Source organism: Podarcis erhardii (assembly GCF_964252035.2).
Source record: "Podarcis erhardii genome assembly, chromosome: 1".
Taxonomy (NCBI): domain Eukaryota; kingdom Metazoa; phylum Chordata; class Lepidosauria; order Squamata; family Lacertidae; genus Podarcis; species Podarcis erhardii.
This window is the reverse complement of record NC_138497.1, coordinates 30,230,463-30,250,675: the sequence shown is the minus strand read 5'-3', so window position 1 is coordinate 30,250,675 and position 20,213 is coordinate 30,230,463. Positions and strand designations below refer to the sequence as shown.

The 20,213-nt window shown below is 43.5% G+C and overlaps 2 protein-coding genes across 3 annotated transcripts in view; one reads left to right on the top strand and one right to left on the bottom strand.

Annotated features, from left to right (window-relative positions):
* SAMD15 (sterile alpha motif domain containing 15) overlaps positions 1-16,731 on the top strand; it is a gene marked incomplete at its 5' end in the record, with an annotated part of 30,789 nt that extends 14,058 nt beyond the window's left edge. Inside the window, 2 exons of one of the 2 annotated variants that reach the window (XR_014157280.1) lie at positions 10,133-10,345; positions 16,552-16,731. Coding sequence is in view for 1 of the 2 variants with exons in the window: in XM_081865056.1 (XP_081721182.1) it covers positions 4,202-4,207 (6 nt within the window). Of the gene's footprint in view, positions 1-4,201; positions 4,952-10,132; positions 10,346-16,551 lie in introns of those variants that run through there. The other variant, XM_081865056.1, reaches the window with a different exon arrangement.
* Positions 1,366-20,170, bottom strand: VIPAS39 (VPS33B interacting protein, apical-basolateral polarity regulator, spe-39 homolog). Its single transcript, XM_081863002.1, has 20 exons — positions 19,600-20,170; positions 17,862-17,954; positions 16,543-16,639; positions 15,706-15,849; positions 15,134-15,172; positions 14,535-14,599; positions 13,454-13,510; positions 12,111-12,203; positions 11,180-11,213; positions 10,177-10,279; positions 9,789-9,816; positions 9,328-9,401; positions 8,583-8,658; positions 7,401-7,535; positions 6,582-6,623; positions 6,157-6,246; positions 5,498-5,584; positions 4,958-5,047; positions 3,578-3,682; positions 1,366-2,129 (listed from the first exon to the last, which is right to left on the bottom strand). Exons 2-20 carry the CDS (start codon positions 17,952-17,954, stop codon positions 2,109-2,111), a joined length of 1,473 nt encoding a protein of 490 aa, XP_081719128.1. The 5' UTR covers positions 19,600-20,170; the 3' UTR covers positions 1,366-2,108.
* Between the last annotated feature and the right edge of the window lie 43 nt (positions 20,171-20,213).

Genomic DNA, 20,213 nt, shown 5'->3' with positions numbered 1-20,213 from the left:
TTGTAGTCCCACAACACCTGGGGACCCAAGGTAGAGAAAGGCTGCTCTAAAGGAACATCTGAAAATAGTCAGTGTTAAAGCTTGCTTCTAGTGGTTAGATGGGAGTTTGAATCATCTCTCCCACTTCCAAGTTCAACAGCTTACTGCTTTGCATGGCCTGGCAGGAATATGCAAACAGGATGTACAAGGGTGGTAGAGCAGTTCGTTTCCATGAAGAAAGTCTCTAGTTAGAGTGCCTGGCTTCTCCAGGTAAGGCTAGAAAGACTCTCTCTCTGAAAGCATGGAGAACTGCTGCCAGTCAAGTGTAGGTAATACTGAGCTATATGGACCATTGGTCTGACTCAGGATAAAGCAGCTTCCAATACATGTGCAAGTGAATTTTTTTGAGTCCAGCGTGAATCAACATCACTATACTGAAATGCCTGTGGCATCATAGAGTTGGAAGAGACCCTGAGGGCAATCTAGTCCAGCCCCTGCAATGCAGGAATGTCAACACCCATCACCTTATCCCGTATGTGCCCACTCGACTGCTTTGATTGGTGGACTGGCACTACAGGTGCCCACATACTCCTTCTGCATTTGTAAGAACTTGATCCTTTAATGCGACAGTGCCTATACTTTGGAACTCCCTATTGAGATCAAGCAGGCATCTTCACTGCACTCTTTAGACAATTATGCACACTAGAGGTTATTGCTCGTTTGTTACTATGTTATGCATTTTTTGTCAAAACAAAACAAATTCCTTCCAGTAGCACCTTAAAGACCAACTAAGTCAGTTCTAGGTATGAGCTTTCGTGTGCATGCACACTTCTTCAGATATCTGAAGAAGTGTGCATGCACACGAAAGCTCATACCAAGAACTGACTTAGTTGGTCTTTAAGGTGCTACTGGAAGGAATTTGTTTTGTTTTGACTATGGCAGACCAACACGGCTACCTATCTGTAAATGCATTTTTTGTGTTCTTAAACCACCCTGTGATCCTTGGATGAAGGGCCATATAGGAATTTAATACATAACAATAATAATAAAACAACACCCAGATGCTTAGAAAGTTGAGGTAATATTAATGTGTTTTAGTATTTAAACTTTTGTATGTTTTGTAGTTGGGTTTTTCTTGATTTTTCTGTTTTATATTTTGTAGGTTTTTTAAAAAAACAATTGAATGGTTTAATATAAATAAAATAAAAGTATGTATGTATGTCCTCTCACTGAAGAGTCACAGTGGACAAAAATGCTTTAGAGTCCCTAGATAATAATTTCCCATTTTACTTATAATCCCTTGAGGGTACAACCCCAAGATAACCCCTGCTGGCTATTCTACTTTTGCAAGATAAAAAAAGCAAGAAAATACATTGCAGACACACAGAGGGAGGCAAAGCTTTATTTACAGGAATGGAAAAAATGAAGGAGAAAGAGGGCAGAAGAGAAAGGGATCTAGGCCTGTGGTACATTTTATGAAATAAGTACCAAAGAACAAGTAGTCTTACTAGCCCTTGCTGAGGGAAAATGCAACCATTGTCCAAGAAGCATATTAGTCAGTCTCCAACTAGAATTGGTTTTATGTTCTCCTTGGCCTAAAGGCAAGTGGTTATTATACAATGATCTGGGGAGAAGAACACGGGTGGGGTTAGATCGCCTTGAAGAATCTCTATACAGCCCTTCCTCAGTTAAATAAAAGTCCCAATTATCTTGAGTTTCAATCCTATCAAAGCAGTCACTGTCCCGCACTTTGGACCTGGATAAAATGAAAGGACTGGAAACAATTCCTATAAATAACAATTTCACAGGGAGCCATCCTTCCTGACTCAGATGAACAGATAGTCTGCAAGAAGTGTTTGGGTGCCAGTTTCTTGATCACATTTACTTTTCTCATTTATGCAATCATGTGCTATTCATCATATGGTCAAGTTGAAAAGAGAGTGCTGGATTTCAGCTTTTTAGCTTTGGTTCTGTTGGCTGAACATCTCCTTTGGGTTCTGTCCCAGGATCCAAAAGCAGAGCCAGCTACAATCTGGGCAGTGGATTAAAACCAATGCAGAGCTATGTTTGGCAGCTTGCCTTCATTGTTCCAGTAAAATCAGGCTTCTTCCATGATGAGTGAGCAGCTCTCAATTCTTCCATCGGATTTGCTGAAAGAGAAACAGAATGAGATATGGCTAGTTTCAAATATCATCACACCTCCCAGCTGTCTGGACAACAGCCAGTGAACCTACACCTGTCAAAACAGATGGGGAGAGGACTCCATACTCAGTTTGTGAGAAAACAGTGGGAGTAAAATTATATATTTTAATCTTTTAACCAAAATAGAGATATTAGACTTTACTTTCAGTGCAGCTAAGTGACAATCCGGTAGAAACAGAAGAGCAAAATGAAAGCCAGCAATCTTGGGTTAATGCTTGAAATGGATTAATAAAAAACCCACGTTAGAAGCCCTGTTTCACACAAGCTTATAGGACATATAGGAAAGCAATTAACTTGCACAAATCATCTCCTTTAAGTAGAAGGTAAGTTTTACTGCCATCTGTATCATTAAAGGGGATTAAGTCTTTAAGCTTCCGATTTAGGAGAAGGATTTTGTACACAGAAATCATGTCCTGAATTTTATTGGGTTCTAGCTGTATACTGTTACAAGTCACGACTACATTGTAAATTGGAAATGAAATTGAATCTGAAAGGCAGAATTGGATTTCTGGAGGCAGCAGGGGAAAAGATGCTAACCCAGAAATAGTACCTTGAGTTAATAACTTTACTTCAGGATGAGAACAGAAATCATGCTCCGGCGGCGCGGCAGCAGCAGGAGGCCCCATTAGCTAAAGTGGTGCTTCAGGTTAAGAACATTTTCAGGTTATGAACGTACCTCCAGAACGAATTAAGTACTTAACCCAAGGTACCACTGTACTTGGCTTTTGTTTTGTTTTGCCCCAATATAAGTCATACCACTATCTCACAAGAGTCCCTCTTACAAAAAAAAAGTTGGCATGTGGTATGAGTTTGATGATGTCTACCACTCATGAGAAAATGAAAGGATAAAGCTGTGACAAGAGCCAACAGTAGGATCATTAAACAGTTATCAACTGCTCTTCGCAACATCACTTCTGCTTGCCCTTATTGCTCCACTCCACTTTCTGCAACTAAATCAAAGCTGACACCTGGAAAAAAACGGAATGAGAGCAAACCAGGGCCATCTTTACCTGGCGGCACAAGGGATGCAGTGCACCCGGGCGCCAAATTCTGGGGGGCGGCCACCGCTGAAGCCGCCTAAGTCCTTAACCGTGACCCCCGGGTGATTGCAGTTGATGGGTCGTTTCCGTTCTCTTTTGCAGAAGAGCTGCAGAATCAACGTATCTGGTGGTGCCCCCTAGTGGTGTCCTTTATTTTTGCATGATTGCAAAAATGGAAAGATGGAGTTATTGTTACCGCTTTTTATGAGTTATGAGCTGCCTCTCTATAAAAAGCTCAACAACTTTGACCTGCCCCCCCAAAAAATGGGGGTGCTGGGCAGATTTTTGCACCCCTGCACTACATATGCTATAAACGGCTCTGGAGCAAACTGTGTGAATGAGTTGTTCTTTCTTACCGGGTTGCTGAGGATGGAATCAATCTTCTCCTCTGCTGGAGAACCCCGATCAACTTTACATCTGTACGCCATCAACTGGAGACGATCCTTCAAGTCTTTGTAGGTCTAGTTAAAAAGCAAAAGCCAGCTAAGGTACACGGCAATCCTCTATCTCATATTGATAGAGCATAGTTGGCCTTCTCAGTGCCTGCACTCTGGAACTCCCTCCCAGGAGACACTGACTTTGGCCTATCATTAATGTCATTCCACCATCAAGCATTCCTTTTAGAAGGACAGCTTTTGAAACTTAGGCATCTTAAGCATTTTAACTCTGCTGGAAACTCTTACTAATAGAATTGGGTTTTGGTGGAAGAATGCGGTTTTTACTCCACTGTTTTTAGCCTTGCTGTCATCTTTATTATTTTGCTTTTGTACTATAATGTTCTTTTAATTTTCTGTTGTCTGCTAGCTGCCCTGGACTCTGCTTGAAGAAAGTTGAATAGATATGCTTTAAGTTAATAAGCTACCTGTGTGGAACCAAATGGTGAAAGGCATGTAAATGTCATCTTGAATTAATTATAATAATAATTATTTAATTGGTATGAGTTGCTACATATCACATATGCTCATGTGCTTACTTTACAGCCTTAGCTTTTGGCATAACTGGGAGAGGGGAAGCTGTTACCCAGGCCCACTGGTTGCCTGCCAGCTATTCTCTTATCTGAGAGATGGATGAGTGTTGGGAATGGACCTCTAAGGCAGGGGTGGGTTACATGGACTATTGCTGTCAGCTTATGTAGCTTGTTTTTTGTATAAGTAACCCTTAGCATATTAAACCCCCATGGATAAAGCCATGGTGCTTGCTACTTCAGCATCCATTCTGAGGTGAAGCAAGGAAGCCAGCATTGTATTGTTTTATTTGAGTCTTTTGATGTATCTCTCTATAATAAAGCACTAGGACAGATCACTCAGGTGTTCTGTGCATCTTTCTTTGGAATCCCTGCAACTGGGTCCTTAGGGGTATCAGTAAATCTTTCACGATGGTCTGTATCTGGATCCTTGGGACAGAGCACTGCCCCAGTGGAAGAATCAGTGCTTTCACTTCAACCTTTTTGGAAAGGAAGCAGTTCTTATCCTCTGGGGAAGAAATGTTGCTCAGGGGTAGAGCAGCTGCCTTGTATAAAACAGTTTCAACGCCTGGCATCTCCAGGTAGGGCTGGGAATGTCCTCTGTCTGAAACCCTGGAGAGCTGCTGCCACTCAGTGTAGACAGCACTGAGATAGATGGACTAATGGTTTGACTCTGTATAAAGGCAGCGTCCTATGTCCAAGGACAGACTTCCCAGAACCGTCAGGAACAAGAGCCGCTGCCTCCTCCCCACCACACACAGCAAGGACTCACATCTATAACAACGTCATGGCACTTGTATTTCATTGCAAGGTTCAACTTAGTCTCAACATCTTCTACCAGGCGCACATACTCCTGTAAGACCTGCATCAGAAAGACAGGAAGCATCAACAGAGCAGAGCTACCCAAAACTTCTCTTCTCCATCTCCCAAGTTTATCTGTAAACCACATTTCTCTGCACCTGCCTTCCTCCATCAAAAGGAGTTGCTTTTGCTTAAATTTATTCTTGTTTATATTTGTGGATATATAAAAAAAATATAATGCCAAAGGCACATGGTCAAGCCAGCAACCCCATGCTCCATATGTCAAACAAAGATAAATTAACTCAAAGATAGATTTGATCGAGAAAACCATCATGGAGTAGGAAAACCAAGCACAGCCAGAGGGGCTTGTCCCTTCCAACATCTTATGCACAACCAAATGAAGATGAATATACTTGTGGCAGACATGAAGAAATTGCAGGGTAGAGTTAGAAGTCTCTAACTTCAGAGGCAGGATACTGGTATGCTGAAACAGGGCAAGTCACTCACTTACTTGTACTGGGGCATTGTTCCGTTGCAAGATCTCCACTACCCGATGAAAACCGATAGGCGCTTTCTTTTTAGTGTAGCCCAACCAGTTCTGAAATCACAATACGAAAATCACATTAACATTAGATCTTGTGACAAAAGCAACCCAGAGATTCCAGGATGGGAAATGCAGCAAAAAAAAACCTCTTAACAGCAAGCAAAGGATGTTCAAGACAGCTCCTCCTCTGTCTGCATGCCCCTCCTTATACACTCAAATGGCAAAAGCATCCTTCCTTTGGCTTGAGGATGCTGCTCTTTTCCAATGGAGGTTGACTGCAGAATTTATGAACAGCCTCCCACATCTATCACTGTATTCAGTGGGCTATTTCAATCCTCAGTCTGTGCCAGATCCTCAAAAGGAAAGAGTGAAAGAGGCATGAAACAAGCATCTACTGATGGATGAGATGATCTCTAATGTATCACAGGAGGGCAGGTATCTTAAAGCAGAGGTGGCAAGTATATAGACTGGGCTCTGTTGGCAGATCCCGGGTGATTTGTATAGTCCAACAACATCTGGGAGGGTTGCATTCTTGCTTTGTGTCAAGCAGAATGACTCATTGATACTTGTGAGCCAATGAAGACCCAATATTTGGCCCAGGCTTTGAGAAAACCACCCTGACTCACCTTGGTGGTGAACAAAGCATCTACATCATGCCAAGCCCGGAGTTTGGCACGAGCAGCCAGGGCTGTCAGCACATACTGTTTGTCTGGGATCTAGAAGGCAGAAACATTGAAATGTTAGAACAGGGATTGACAGCAGGTTGGGTTGTGAGCTCCTGGTTGGCACCAATCAATTCCTAAGGTACAACCCAGCAACCAGACCGAGAGCAGCACAATCTGGAAGGCACAATGCCAAACTGAAGTGCTAAAGGCCAGTGCAATGAACGTTGCTATACTGTGCTGCTGTGGCTAGACTTGGTCATCTGCTGTAGGACTTAATTCCTTCATCCCAAAGCACACCTTTGCCTTATTTCCACTGTGCACATTTCTAATAGTGTTGCCCTCTCCTAGAATGCACAGATATTATACTCAGCAGACAGCTCCCTTACCTTGAAGGTTTTCTTCAAGTTTGCTGGACTACTGAATGTTCCCTGGAAAGAAGAGACATGGCAAATTTAACAAAGGAGAGGGGATAGTGATGACCCATCCTAGTTGGTACCTCAACTATTCTGTAATATTCTATTCTATAAATGGCAGGCAATTTATAGAAAACTGGTGATATTCTGATCACCTCTTTCTCACGACCAAGTCTGAGTCTTGCACTCTATACTCTCTAAAATCTAGACTCCTTTAGCTCTGCCACAACAAATCCTTTAGCTCTGCCACAACTGACTTAAAGTCTATAATGCCAGAAAATTTATTTTAGCATTTTCAGATCTAATCCATCTATCCATCTTTACACACATTTGCAAACACAAAAAATAACTGTACATTGTACCTTTCCTTTCAGTAAATTATGATTTTAAAAACCCAATGCTCATTTGTTAGCTAACCTCTAGCTAGCCACTCATTTTTATGATGATGATGATGCTACTTTTGGAATATGATGTTCCAAACCTTTAACAACCACTGCATTACTAATGGTGCATTACTTTCTTCCAGTTATAGCTAATATTTATTATAATGGGAACTGGTTGAACCAAGTACGTAAGATAGGAAGGAGTCTTCCATACAGTATCCCTATACCCAGCCCAGCTATTCACTTCTCGGAAATCCTGCAATACTTGAACAGCATATTGCCAGTTTGGAAGCAACAGGCTACTCTGGTTGGCCAGGCCACGTGAGTCAAATCTTGCCCCCCCTTTTCTTCGGCATGGCATGAGGCTTCAGTAACTAATACAGAGGACCCGCGTTTTTGTTACCCTAACCTCAGTCTCCGTGTAGTGATAGAAGCAGGAGTAGAAAAGCGTGGTGACCAGTGGCATGTTTAGGATGGAGGCCTTTCGAGGGTACTTCCGAAATATCTCCGTCTGCCCAGCTGACTCTAAATGCTTGTCATTTACCTGGGGGGGGGGGAGGAGAGACCAGAAAAAAAACATGCTGCATGAAAAACAAGGATAATTACAAGGTAATATAATAGGGCAAAGGATTACCAGTTTTAAATCTCAGCTCAAATCATGAGGCATACTGAGGCAGAAATCCTACAAGCATTTACTCAGAAATAAGGCCCACTACAGGTAGTGGGGCTCACTCCCAGGTAAGTGGACAGTAGGCTGCACTCTTAGTCATCTTAGTCCAGCCATTGTCTTTCAGCTCAAGCTACCTCACAGGGTTGTTGTGCAGGAGGGAAAAGGGAAACTTCTTGCATGTCATCCTGAGCACCTTGGAGGAAAGGTGGAATGCAAGTAGTAATATTTGTTAAAATTTGTATCCTGCCTTTCCAGCAAATGGTGCTTAAGGCAGCTAACAAGAAGACACAAATTAAAACACAAAAATGCAGCGGCAAAGACAGGTAAAACACGACAATAAAATTGATAAACATAGTTAAAACAATTTCAGCAAACTGACAACAGCCATACCAGCCACCATATGCCCGAAGCTTGTCTAAAAATGCCTGCCAGTGGAAGGTTACCAGAGACAGAGCCACTGTATGATTTTATCCACTGCATGCTTTTTGTAATCTTTATGAATACCACTTAGAAACTTTGTGGTTAAGTGGTATAAAAATAGCTTAAATAAAATAAAAATAATTAAAAAGACGGGCTTCACATGGCATATTACTTATTATTAATAATAGTAGGAGTTTCAGGTTGTTTCTTTCAAGCAAGACTAGTAATCTTTTACAGCCAAGCCTTATAAATCAGTGCAGGGCTGTAAGTTATCAGGATGACCTGAAGGCCAAACAGTCTCTCAGCATCTATCATGATGGATTGGCTACGGCAAGGAAGCCATCCTACATCCCAGATGTGACTTGCTTGATTAAGCCAAGCCCTTAGCAATTTCCCCCCTTTCAATCCAAGTAGGAAGCTTTGGTATTACAACAAACAGATCAGAGTCAGGAGGGAGAATTCCCAGTCACATGTGCCCAAAGGCGGAGCAAGAGACCTTACCTCAATGATGATCTGCCTCTCCAGAAGCGTATAATGGTCTTGAACATGAGCAGCATCTTCCAATGAAAATGGTAACCTAAATTGGAGAAGAGTTTCTCTTCAGTTTTGGATTTCTCCTTTTATATATAGAAGGTTTGCTGATTTTGTCCATCCTTAGTTCCAATTGGGTTGTTGTGCATGACAGTGTTGAAGCCTATATTATGAACTACGTTGGTGGTTATTTTTGGAGCTCCCTGCCCACCCTAACAATGAGCTGCTTTCAATTTCTGGCTTACTGGGAAATGCCAGGGATTGGCCCTAAGATCTTTAACAGGATTGGGGGCCCTCTGGCCCTCCAAATGTTCCTGGACAACAGCTCCCATCATCCTTGACCACTGGTCCTATTGACTGGGGCTGATGGAAGTTAAAGAGTCCAACAACAACTGAAAGCCACAGGTTCCCCAATCCTACTTTAGTCTGTCCTGAACCTACCACTGCTCAGCTTCACTGGATGATCCTGGGTTCTAGTACTAGGAGAGAGGGAGAAAAATGTCTCTCTATTAATTTCTCCACATCTAACATCATGCTAGGGACTGCTGTCACAATTTTTCTAAATTTTTCTAAATTTTAAAGCTTTTCTTCATTGCTCTTCCCCTTCCTGGTTTGTGGGAACAGTAAGGCCATTCTGCTTACTGGCAATCACCTCACGTCTAGGGTTCAAACTCATTTCATCCTATAAAAACTAATGTCTGCATAACCTACTTACCCAACGCAACCTTTCAGAAACTCCTTTCGTTTCTCCACATCCTGGATCATCAGGTGCTCACGGTACTGTGTCAACTGGAGAAGGCAGGAACAGACACACACAGCAGGTTCAAGAAGGGTTGACTTAAACTAGTGGGATGTGCAGAGTAAATATATACTGAATGGATACAGGGGTGGCCTGTCCCATTTCGTCAACTGAGGTGCAATGGGAAGGTGTTGCTGCCTCCCTGCAGCTGAAGCCTTGCTTCCTGGGGTTATGTGGCTGTGGCTTCTGGCGAGATCCCACCAGAAGCCATCCTGCAACCCTGGCAGCAGCAGGAATGCTTGTGGCGCTGCCACCCTATGGGATTCTGGCACCTGAGGCAGCTGCTTCAGTCTGCTGGGGCTGGCCCTGAGTGGATGTCTCTGGACATCTTTGTTTCCTACAAATAAGAAGTGAGCCAGGGCATGATGGATACTCACTGCAACCTCCTCTGTCCTGTCCAGGAACCTGCAGGGGAAAAACAAGCATCAGTCCTGCTGAGCACTAAGGATGGGCAAATCTCTCCATTTCAGTTTCTCATTCTTCCATTCTTAAAATTCACTTCCCCAGATTTTTACATTAGTTTGTGATTTTTTTTAAGTCCTCGTGAAAATTCATCAGCATTTGACTGTGAATTTCTGCTAATATACAAATTTTCTATTTTTACCCAAAAATACATATTCTCGCAAAACAACTGAATATAAGAGTTTTAATATAAAACTGATATGAGTTTTTACGTACATTTGACTCTAGCATATGCATTTTTATACATATTACTTGGCAGGAAAACTGCCCTGCCAAACAAGAATTGCTCCAGTGGGATCTTACCTCAGCAGGTCCAGGAGGAGTTTTTGGTCCCCTGTTTCCTTGAGAAAGTGTATTAAATGGCGCAAGGCCACCTGCCGCAGCTCCAGCTCTCTGAACAGGATTTCTGGATAAACAGACAAGAAGTGCTTGACTGGCCTGGTCAGGAGTGAATCATTCTCATTCACATCAGGTACTAAGCAGGAAGATGGCACAGCACTTTATTTTATCTTAACAAATTTCATTACCAATAATAAAGATGGCTAATGGTCTGGGATACACACAATTGTCATTATATGTTTGTCAGCAGAGGTGAAAGCCTAAACTGGATTAATCAAGTTATTAATTTTGGGCACTGAATCCAAATGTCAGTGCTAATCGGTCACCTGAGGCAGCCTTTTGTCAACTCAGTGGCTGACTTCGACCCCAAATGTCTGTGTCAAGGTACCATTTCCATGGTGAATAAATTGCATTTTCCCACCATCCAAAAGGCAAAATATTGCCACAGAGGAAGTGCAGCTCCTTCTCCATCCGCCACTCCCTCCCAATACGTCAGCTGCAATAATGATGTCTAGAACAGGCTTCCTCATCCTTGGCCCTCCAGCTGTTTTGAGACTACAATTCCTACCATCCCTGACCACTGGTCCTGCTAGCTAGAGATCATGGGAGTTGTAGGCCAAAAGCATCTGGAGGGCCAAGGCTGAGGAAGCCTGGTCTAGAATGTGATGCACAAATGGTACTCATCAGATCTCTGATGATGAGTGACAACAATCCTCATCCCCCAATCGCTCCATGCTTAGCAAAGTGCAGCTATAGTCAACCTCTGCAGCAAGGCTGTTCCCCTCCCACTCCAAGCAAAGCTATCCCCTTCTAGTTGTTGGCACTAAAATTATGATGAACACAAAAGCTGTGATAAGGAGGCAAAAAGAATAATAATAAATAAATAGTAATCTTAATGGTCTGGAAAGGCAGCCAATCTGCCCTGGCCCCCTGCCACTGGGTCTAGCCACTTTTCAGGCACACATACCTTTCTTCAAGGTTCTCTTCAGAAATATTAGGATCTGAAAGAAAATGGACAACAAGGTGCTTATTTTTTGCCACAATCCTGAGGCATAACTGGAAATGGTTGCTTAGGAAGCAGATGCAACAGCTGGAAGTCTCTCTGGTGCTGGCTGTACTTTATACTAATCTGCTTATATTTAAGTAGTAGGGTAGTTGCCTTTGGAGAAATGGAGCACGAGATAGGTGTCAATGAAATATGCCTTTCATTCTAATGGTGTCAGGAAAACAACTTCACAAAGACTGACAAACTTACAAATAAAAAATGGTTTCTAGGCATGTAACAAAGATTTGGCATTTTTAGGAAATGCTACAATATCTCAGGTAGGTTTTTGTGGATGGTGGTTAGATCAAGTGAGATTTACTAAAATTCACATATAATCATCAAACTGTAGAGTTGGAAGGGACCCGGGGGGGTCACCTACGCCTGCAATGCAGGAATTCAAATAGTTAGATTCACAAAAAACATGTTTTGATTTGTCCCATCTCATTAACCTAACTGGGAGGTCACATATAGTGGAACCTTGTATATGAAAAAGCACACTTGTGTTTTTCTGCTGCGATAGAAACCTAAGCATTTACACGGTATCTGGGACATTTGAGGGAAAATATTCAAAGAGCTTCATAAGGTTCATTTATACCTCATATCCTTGGAGGCAAGGGAAGTGGAGGAAATGCCTTGTCTCCTAAAATGCAACCTAATATTTCCAATGATCAACAAAACCAGTATCTATTCAATTCCATTTAATTAAAACCAATATATGAAAACTTATTGTAACCCCCCCCCCACATTCAGATGCAAATGGCCACAGAACCAGAAGTTAATGGGATCATACGAGGCTGTAGACATGTATCCCCCCATCCTGTTCTGCCCTACATTGTAAGATCACAGCACTTACGGCTGTAATGACATTCCCATCATGCACTGCAACAGCTTCATCCAGTAGCTGCAGCTTTTCCTGTAAGGAGTGAAACCTCTCCAGTGAGCAGATCTAGAACGGAATGACAATGATGGAAGGATTAGAGAGGAACCTGGATTATCTGAGTGGAGGCCTGCTTCAGACAGGCAGCAACACAGGTGGCTCATCATAAAACTCCTCAGAGCTGCACTTGGTTAATCATTTGTATGTGTCATTTGTTCTCCATGCAGTTCAGGAGCCAAGACACACCAATGGAAGCCATTGTTGCCAGAGTGGTAGTCTTGGCACAATTAAAATTATTCTGAGCTACCAAGACAAACAGCTTATCATGTGCTTCTATGTCCATGAATTTGCAATGTGAGCAGATGCACACAGGGATGTAGTCCTTATTGGGGCTTTGTACAACAGGAATCCTCTTTCAGAAAAAGAATTTTGGTCATTCTATCCCAACTGCAGGCCTTAGATCACTACGCAAAGTCTTTGTTAGGAACCCACTGTCTAAATCAGGGCTTGTCAACCTGGTCCCTACTGCCCACTAGTGGGCGTTTCAGGATTCTAGGTGGGCGGTAGCGGGTTCTACGGCACAAGCTGAATCCTCCTTCCATCAAGCACTGGTTGGTGGTAAGAAAATTTAACCATCAAGAAAGATGCATTAGTGGGCGGTAGGTATAAAAAGGTTGACTACCCCTGGCCTAAATCTACAGAGCTGATAAACTAAGCAGAAACTGATGAGCTGGAGGTTGCCTTTATAGCCCCTGGGGACTTTCCTTTCTTATACTTTCTTATACTCCCATTTTCTCATCCCGATCTCTAAGACGAAAATGGAACAAAGAATTCACTTTCTAAAGGTTACAGAAAGGTTTCCTAAACACAGATGTTGTGTGGCATATTAGCTCATCGCCAGTTCTAAAGCAGCCAGGAGCAGCTTGTGTATTACCTCTATATTTACCAAAAATAACTTATTTCCCCTTTGATCTACCAACAGAAAGCATCAAGAGCCCTGCACCAGATCTATGGATGCTTTCTCAGGATACCTGCTCCAAAGCTGTCAATGAAATAACATATTCCTCCTTGCCAATTGTGGAGCAGAGTCTGCTACCTTTGGTATAATCCCCTGGCATTCCTGACATTTGCAGGACCTCAACTCCTCCTTTTCAGACAGGGAAATTATAGGGCTGTTCCTTACAGAGAACTCTGAAAAGCCACCAACAGCCGCATCTCCAGTGTTGACATGCATGAGCAGAAGAAATGGATATGCATGGGAGGCACCACCCAAAAATTCAAAGGTTGGCACTTGCAGAAGCAGGGAAGAAGAGTCTCACCTTGCCTCTCTGCAGCCGTCTTACTGTGTCTTTAGGGCTCCAGTCACTGCTGTAATCCTGAAATGTAACAAAACAAAACGATGATGTCTTTAACACTCAAAATATTTTGAGAGGCACAGATTCGGACAAACTCCTTCGTCTTAAAGGTATGATTGAGACACCCCAGCAGTGGGGTGCGAGAAGTAACATTGCTTGCATACCATCAAATGACTCATAGGAGAGTCATTTGCAACTAGTATTGCATGCAAAAGCACCCAAGACAGGTCTGGAACACAGCACAATAAAAGCAGCCACAGCCTGTGAGGACAGCTTTGTGGGAGGGATGACATATTTAAGATGTTTTGCAAGTAAAGGACTGCAAGCCTGCGAGGGGTGCATATGGTCTGCCACGCGTTAGGACTGGCTTAAAATTGAATGTGTATCGTGCCAGGCTATGCCGCTGGTCACTGACAGTGAAAGAAAGTTGAAGAGCTGCATGGTCCCTGGGTATGGTCTGAAGGCCCCATGAGGCTACCACCTTGCAGAGGCTAAGAAGGTTTGGGTCTGATCAGTGTAGAGTCTGCCTGGAAACCACATGTAAGCCACCCTGGGTTCCAGGCTGGATGAAAGGCAGAATATAAATGTAAAAAAATAAAGGTTGATGCCAACATGTTCAGTGAAATTTGCTACCTATTATTTAAATGGACAAAATTAATACATTGTTATGATAGCAGTTTCCAGAAAAGGGACAATGCAGGAGCATGGTTCCCCACTTTCCTTTTCCACCCACTAGAGAGAATCTCCTTGCTTATTAAAGGTAGAGAGCTTCTAAGACAGCAGTTCTGTGAACAGGTACCTGGGGGGCAAGTCCCACTTGAACAGAGTGGAACACACGCAGGATTGTGCTGTAAACCTCCTGAAATCATCCAAGTATGTTCAATGAAGCTTACACTCAAATAAGCATGCACAGCATCACAGCCCTAGTCTCTGTGGAGTGAGCATTCAGAGGACAGCTCTTGGCGAAGAAGAGGAGTGTTTGCAGCTTCAAACCCTTTCGCCCCTTAATTTTGTCCTTAATCCAGGCTTCCGAAAATATACCTACCTTGTAGTCTGCTTTTGGTCTGCGCAGTTCTGGGGCGTAACTTTTAAATCCTGTGTCTGTAAGAGCTGAAGAGAGAATGACAGCATTTTTTTAAAAAAAACCCACACAATTTAGAGCCCTCCTTTCCATGTCATTTTGGTCCACCAAGTAGCTCAAAAACACTGCATTTGAAACAGAAGCACCATCAAAATTATGAAGTCACAATAAAACAGCATCAGTTACAACCAGAAGTTGTAAAAACATTAGAAAGAAAATCCTGGATGACTAAACCGCAACTAACACAACTTATCACCTTCTTTCTAAAAGCCAAAAGGGAGCAAGGAGTGCCAGCTTCAAGGGTACAGTTATATAATGATCTCTGAGGCTACTCTCTGTTAGCTACCTTCCCATATATTCTGTTTGGAAAGTAGGGCTCTGAATAGATATGGAAGTACTCTGATGGGAAGGGAAAGCCAGAAAGAAGCAGCTTGCAGTACTCAAGGAGAGAGATGGTCAGAATTTTAGCCAGGGAAATGGAGAAAGTGGAGCCAATTTCCACTGTGTTGTGCAAGGAGAGCTGACCATTCAAGCAATCTGGGGATAAAGATCTAGATTCTTACCATCTGAAAGTGACTGAAAGCTCCCATGTTTGTTTCTTCCTGAAAAGAAAGAGCAAGTAAGAAAGGCTAAGAAAGCTAGATTCATCACCTCACACTGAAAACCCATTACACATCTAGGAATACTGTGTCCAGTTCTGGGAGTCACAATTTAAGAAGGGTATTGACAAGCTGGATCATATGCAGAGGAAGGCAACCAAGATTATTAAGGGTCTGGAAACCAAGCCTTATAAGGAATGGTTGAGTTGGGTATGTTTAGCCTGGGATATGGTAGCCATCTTCAAATATCTCAAGGGCTGTCACATGGAAGAAATAGGATAGGACCTGAACCAATGAATTCAAGTTACAAGAAAGGAGATTCCAACTAAATATCAGGAAGAACTTTCTGATGGTAAGAGCTGTTCAAAAGTGCAATGGACTCCCTCGGCAGCTAGCGATCTCTCCTTCCTTGGATGGTCATCTGTCAGGGATGCTTTAGTTGGGATTCCTGCATTGCAGGGGGCTGGACTAGAAAACTTGCAGGGTACTTTCCAATTCTACAATTCTGTGATTCTAAGTCCCAGTAAAGGGCCTACCTTTGAAAAAGCTGCTCAGTGAGTAAGAAGAGGCTTGCTTGGGAAATGCTCCGTATGAAGAAGAGCCTCTTTGTCCACCCAAGTCTCTTCCCTCAGCAGTATTGTTGCTGCTGGAGGCGGTCTCCTTGATTGACCAGGAAATGCCTATGGAGAGAGAAAGAGCACAATCTGAGTAAATTCTCTAGCAAGCATAAGATGAGGCCTTTAAAATTCTAGAGCAGAGAAGGGTTATTGATTCTGGAATACATGATTTTGGGCCTAGCTCTCATGTTTTGCTTTTCTAAATCATCACCTCATATGAGACATTTAACTCTTAAACTACCCTTGATATTTAAAAAACTCTTTTTCTTGGAAAACATATGGAAAACAGAGGAAAATCAGAAATATTCAAAGCACAGACTACCTTCATGGGAAAGTCTTTGATAGGGAGGCTCATAGGAATGATGCACTCAGGATTTGGGGTAAGTAGTGAAGAATGAGTGAAGGGAACAAGCCGAGTTTTCACAAAACACACCATGGTTTGGATTCCTGCCCCCCCCCCAATGTACCATCAATCTACTTGTTTTTGAAAGAAGCAGTCATTTTACTCCCTGCATTTGTTTGTCAGAAACAGGGGTAGGGGGAATTCAAGCACGCAATAGGCAAAATAAACAATTGTGGTAATGTATGAAACTATTAGACATTTTTCCTGCTCAACGTTAAGCATACTAAACCTCAGTAGGCCATATTTCCTAGTAGGTGTAGCTCTAATGAGATTTTTCTTGACAGAGGGCAGCAATAATCAAATTCAGATTCAAAGAATGGGTGATAGTTGCAAAAACATTCTGCTCCACTTACTGCCCACAGGCTCCCCACTCCAGCTAAACTTCTCAAGATCATCGTCATCATCTACAATATCTCGGAGGCTGTTCACTGTTCGTTTCGACTCCTTCAGCTATGAACAAAACCAAAGTGAAAATGAAGGCAAGCCCTATTCCACCCAGATAGACTGTACACTTTCATGCTAAAGAACCGGTATCCCAAGAACAGATGTATTGTGCACAAGCTGAATTTATTTATCCATCAAAATTTATATACCACTTACTCAACAAAAGATCTCTAAATAGTTTTTAAAATCTAAAATATTCATTTCAAAATATAGATAAAAGTGATATAGATACATGCCACCCACAAAAAGTCAAATCCTTATGTATCAGATGCAAATTGTGAAAGAACGTTACAAGCCAAGTTCACACCTCATTTAAAATAGTGCATATTTGCCCTGCAGCACTATTACATTGTTTTATTGGGTACACATTTTTCAACTTTTATAAGACATTAAAATGGTTTGGCAGGGAACAATTTAGTAGCGGGAAAATAGATTTTTTGAAAAAAATGATGTGGCAAGAAAGGACTAAATATATCTGGAGTAAGGACTATTGGAGGCTATGATGTAGGGAAAGATGCTTTTGCATGATACCAAATTTCTGAACCTGCAGATGCAAGCTCACTTTCAAGCACATCTTCACAACCACAAGGGCTAGAAATGTGTTCTGCTAATGAATGAAGAATGAGGTGATCAGGAATCCCAGTTCTGTGCCACATATCTTGTGAAGTGCACATATTCAATCATACATGATGCTTCCTGCTCATATAAATACAGTGCACTCTCCGGATACGAACTTAATTTGTACCAGGGTCCATACTTACCCTGAAAAGTCCGTATGCGGAGGCGCCGCTTCTGTGCATGCGGCGAAACCCAGAAGTACCGTATTTTTCGCTCTATAACACGCACCCGACCATAACACGCACGTAGTTTTTAGAGGAGGAAAATCCGTAGGCATGCCACCCGTAGGCATTCCCTCCATAACACGCACAGACATTTCCCCTTACTTTCTAGGAGGAAAAAAGTGAGTGTTATGGTGCAAAAAATACGGTATATACTTCTGGGTTTGCTGTGTCCATAACTCAAAATTACATTACCCAAAGGTAACGTAACCCGAGGTACCACTGTATAGCAATTCCTCAATTTTACTTTCTCAATTCCTTCAATGGAAAGATATCCATCAATAATTTTAAGAAGACTACACTATATGCAGATTTCTGCTTCCCTTAACATTTCAGGCAAGGAGACACTGCATAGTGCATTCTCAGTTTGTTCTGACTAGGAACTGTACCTGAAAGAGCTCATCATCTTCATCATCAAACGTAAATGCTTTACACTTGGAACTGTGCCAGTATTCTTCCTCATCAACCTTTATTCTGTTCATCTGAAAATAAGACTTTTTTCTTTACTGCATATATATTACCTTTGGTTAATTAAGAAATAATCCCTGACCACCTCACTATCCATGACCCATATCTACATGCTTCCACTTTCCACCCAGAGCACATCACATAATCCATTGTTTACAGCCAAGTCCTACAATACAACTGCATTTGTTCAAGCTCCTCAGAAAGAGACCCACACCGTAGTTCTTGTGTTTTTTCAAAAATGCATTGATCATCAGGGAATATGCAAAATAAACTTAGGATATAGCAAACAGATAAGGAAAACCAAAGACTGTGAAATGGTGGTACCAGCTCAATTATAGGCTTATTTTTTTAAAGTCTGGTTAAGTTCTCAGTGGCACCTTGCCTAGGAAGTGTCTTGAAAAGTGCTCCTCAGTTTGTGCTGTTAATTTTAAGTAAAGCAAAGCGGATTTACCAGCCACAGAAGTGTGGCCAAAACTGACATCAAGAGTAACCTCAGAGACACTACACTTGTTTTCTTGATGTCACAGTTTAATAATCCTGAATCAAATATTTGCATACAATAGCTCTAAATTCAAGGATGGCTAGAAATCAGTACAGCTTCAAGGTATAGCTGATCTATTTTTAGTGGCTCACTCTGAAGCTTATTGTCTTTCACTGAGCAACTGATCGATCTGACCAATACAGCATGTTTAAAAACACACCACTCGAAATGACACAGGAGGCAATCCTACACCTGCTGCCAGAACAAATCTGCAAGCAAATCTGCATTTGTGATATTTGGCCTTAACTTCCCACCACTTAGTGGGAGAGAGTGGTGAATGGTGCCCATTGCAGCTGGCAAGGCATAAGACAAGGAGGCCAACAGCAGGTCACGCCAAGATCAGTGTGAGGTAGAGCCATCCCATTCTACTTCCATCTCCTTCCTGCTCTTCCTTGCTCAGTTCTACGAGGAGGAGGAGGAGGAGGAAGAAGCTGACAGGAAGCGCCACTCCCTGGACTGAATATAAGCAAGAAAGCAAATAGGCTGGCAGCTGTATAAGGCCGGACTGATGCTGCTGGGGTACTGCCCCATTGGCACTGGGTGGACTGGCCTCCACAGATGGGGGGCAGTAGCCCCATCCTCCTCGTAAGATTCAACTGTAACATGACTTTAAGAAACATGCAAGTCCATTCCACCCAACCTTTCTTTTCATTGCGTCTCCTCCATTACTTGCTTCTCTGCCTATATTAGACTACAATCTCATTAGAGAAAGAAAGAAAAAAAGGTTAGAGAGAGGCGCCTATGCTAGAATGTAAGGAAGCAGCAGCAGGCAACACGGGTGACCAGAGCCGTCCCACCCATGAAGCAAGGTGAGGCGCCTGCCTCAGGCGGCAGCGTCCCCAGGGGCGGAAGATCCCCATGTCCATCTTCATGACCCCGTATAAACAGCAGCAGCCAATATTGCTGGCTGGGGGTGGGGATGAGATAGCCGGCTGGGACCTCTTCTGGCCAAGCCCAAGCGCCAGGAAGGGGCGAGGCAGAAAGCAGGAGCCCGGTGCATCTCCACCCGGTGACTTGCCTCAGGACTCGGTCTTGCGCCTCCTCGCTCAGAAAGCCCCACGCCAGAGGAAGCGCCGGGGACCCCGGTCCCGCCACGGAGGGAGAAGACAGCCGCCTACCCTCGGAGGAGCAGGGCCACCAGGACGGGGAACCACGACCAGCCGGGCAGGGATCCGATCAGCACCACGCCGGTCCCCCGTCCACGCTCGGCGCGGGGCCCTGCGCCCTTCTGCGGGCCGTCTTCCTCGGCTCCTCAGGCAGGGAAAGAGAAAGGCGGTTGCTTTCGAAAAGCATCACGGGAGAGGTAGTTTTCCAGCGGCTTCCCCAGCCGTCGGTTTCGACTACAGAGCGCGGCGCGGCGGCGTTTCTCAGGCCGGCGCTTTACATCGGGGGAGGCTCGGGCTGCGCTTCCCAGGCTGCCCACAGCGCCGAGCCTTTCTCGCTCTCCTTCCTCGCCCGCTCCGCTTCTGTCACTACGGGTCATGGGCGGAGGCAAAACTCCTCCGTTTACGCGCCCTTTCTTTTGAAAGGGGCTGTGCTGCTTCGTTAGGTTCGGAGTGAAAGGGCTCCGGCCCAGACAAGGGGCAAGGCAAGGAAGCAGAAGCAGGGAGGAGCCACAGAGGGAAGGAAAGGTTGGAGTGGCGCGCAAACGTTAAGCCTACGCTCACAGCCCGGGCATGGATGAGCTTTGGACCGAACGCCTCAGCGCCGGGGCGGGAAGCCTTTGCCCCAC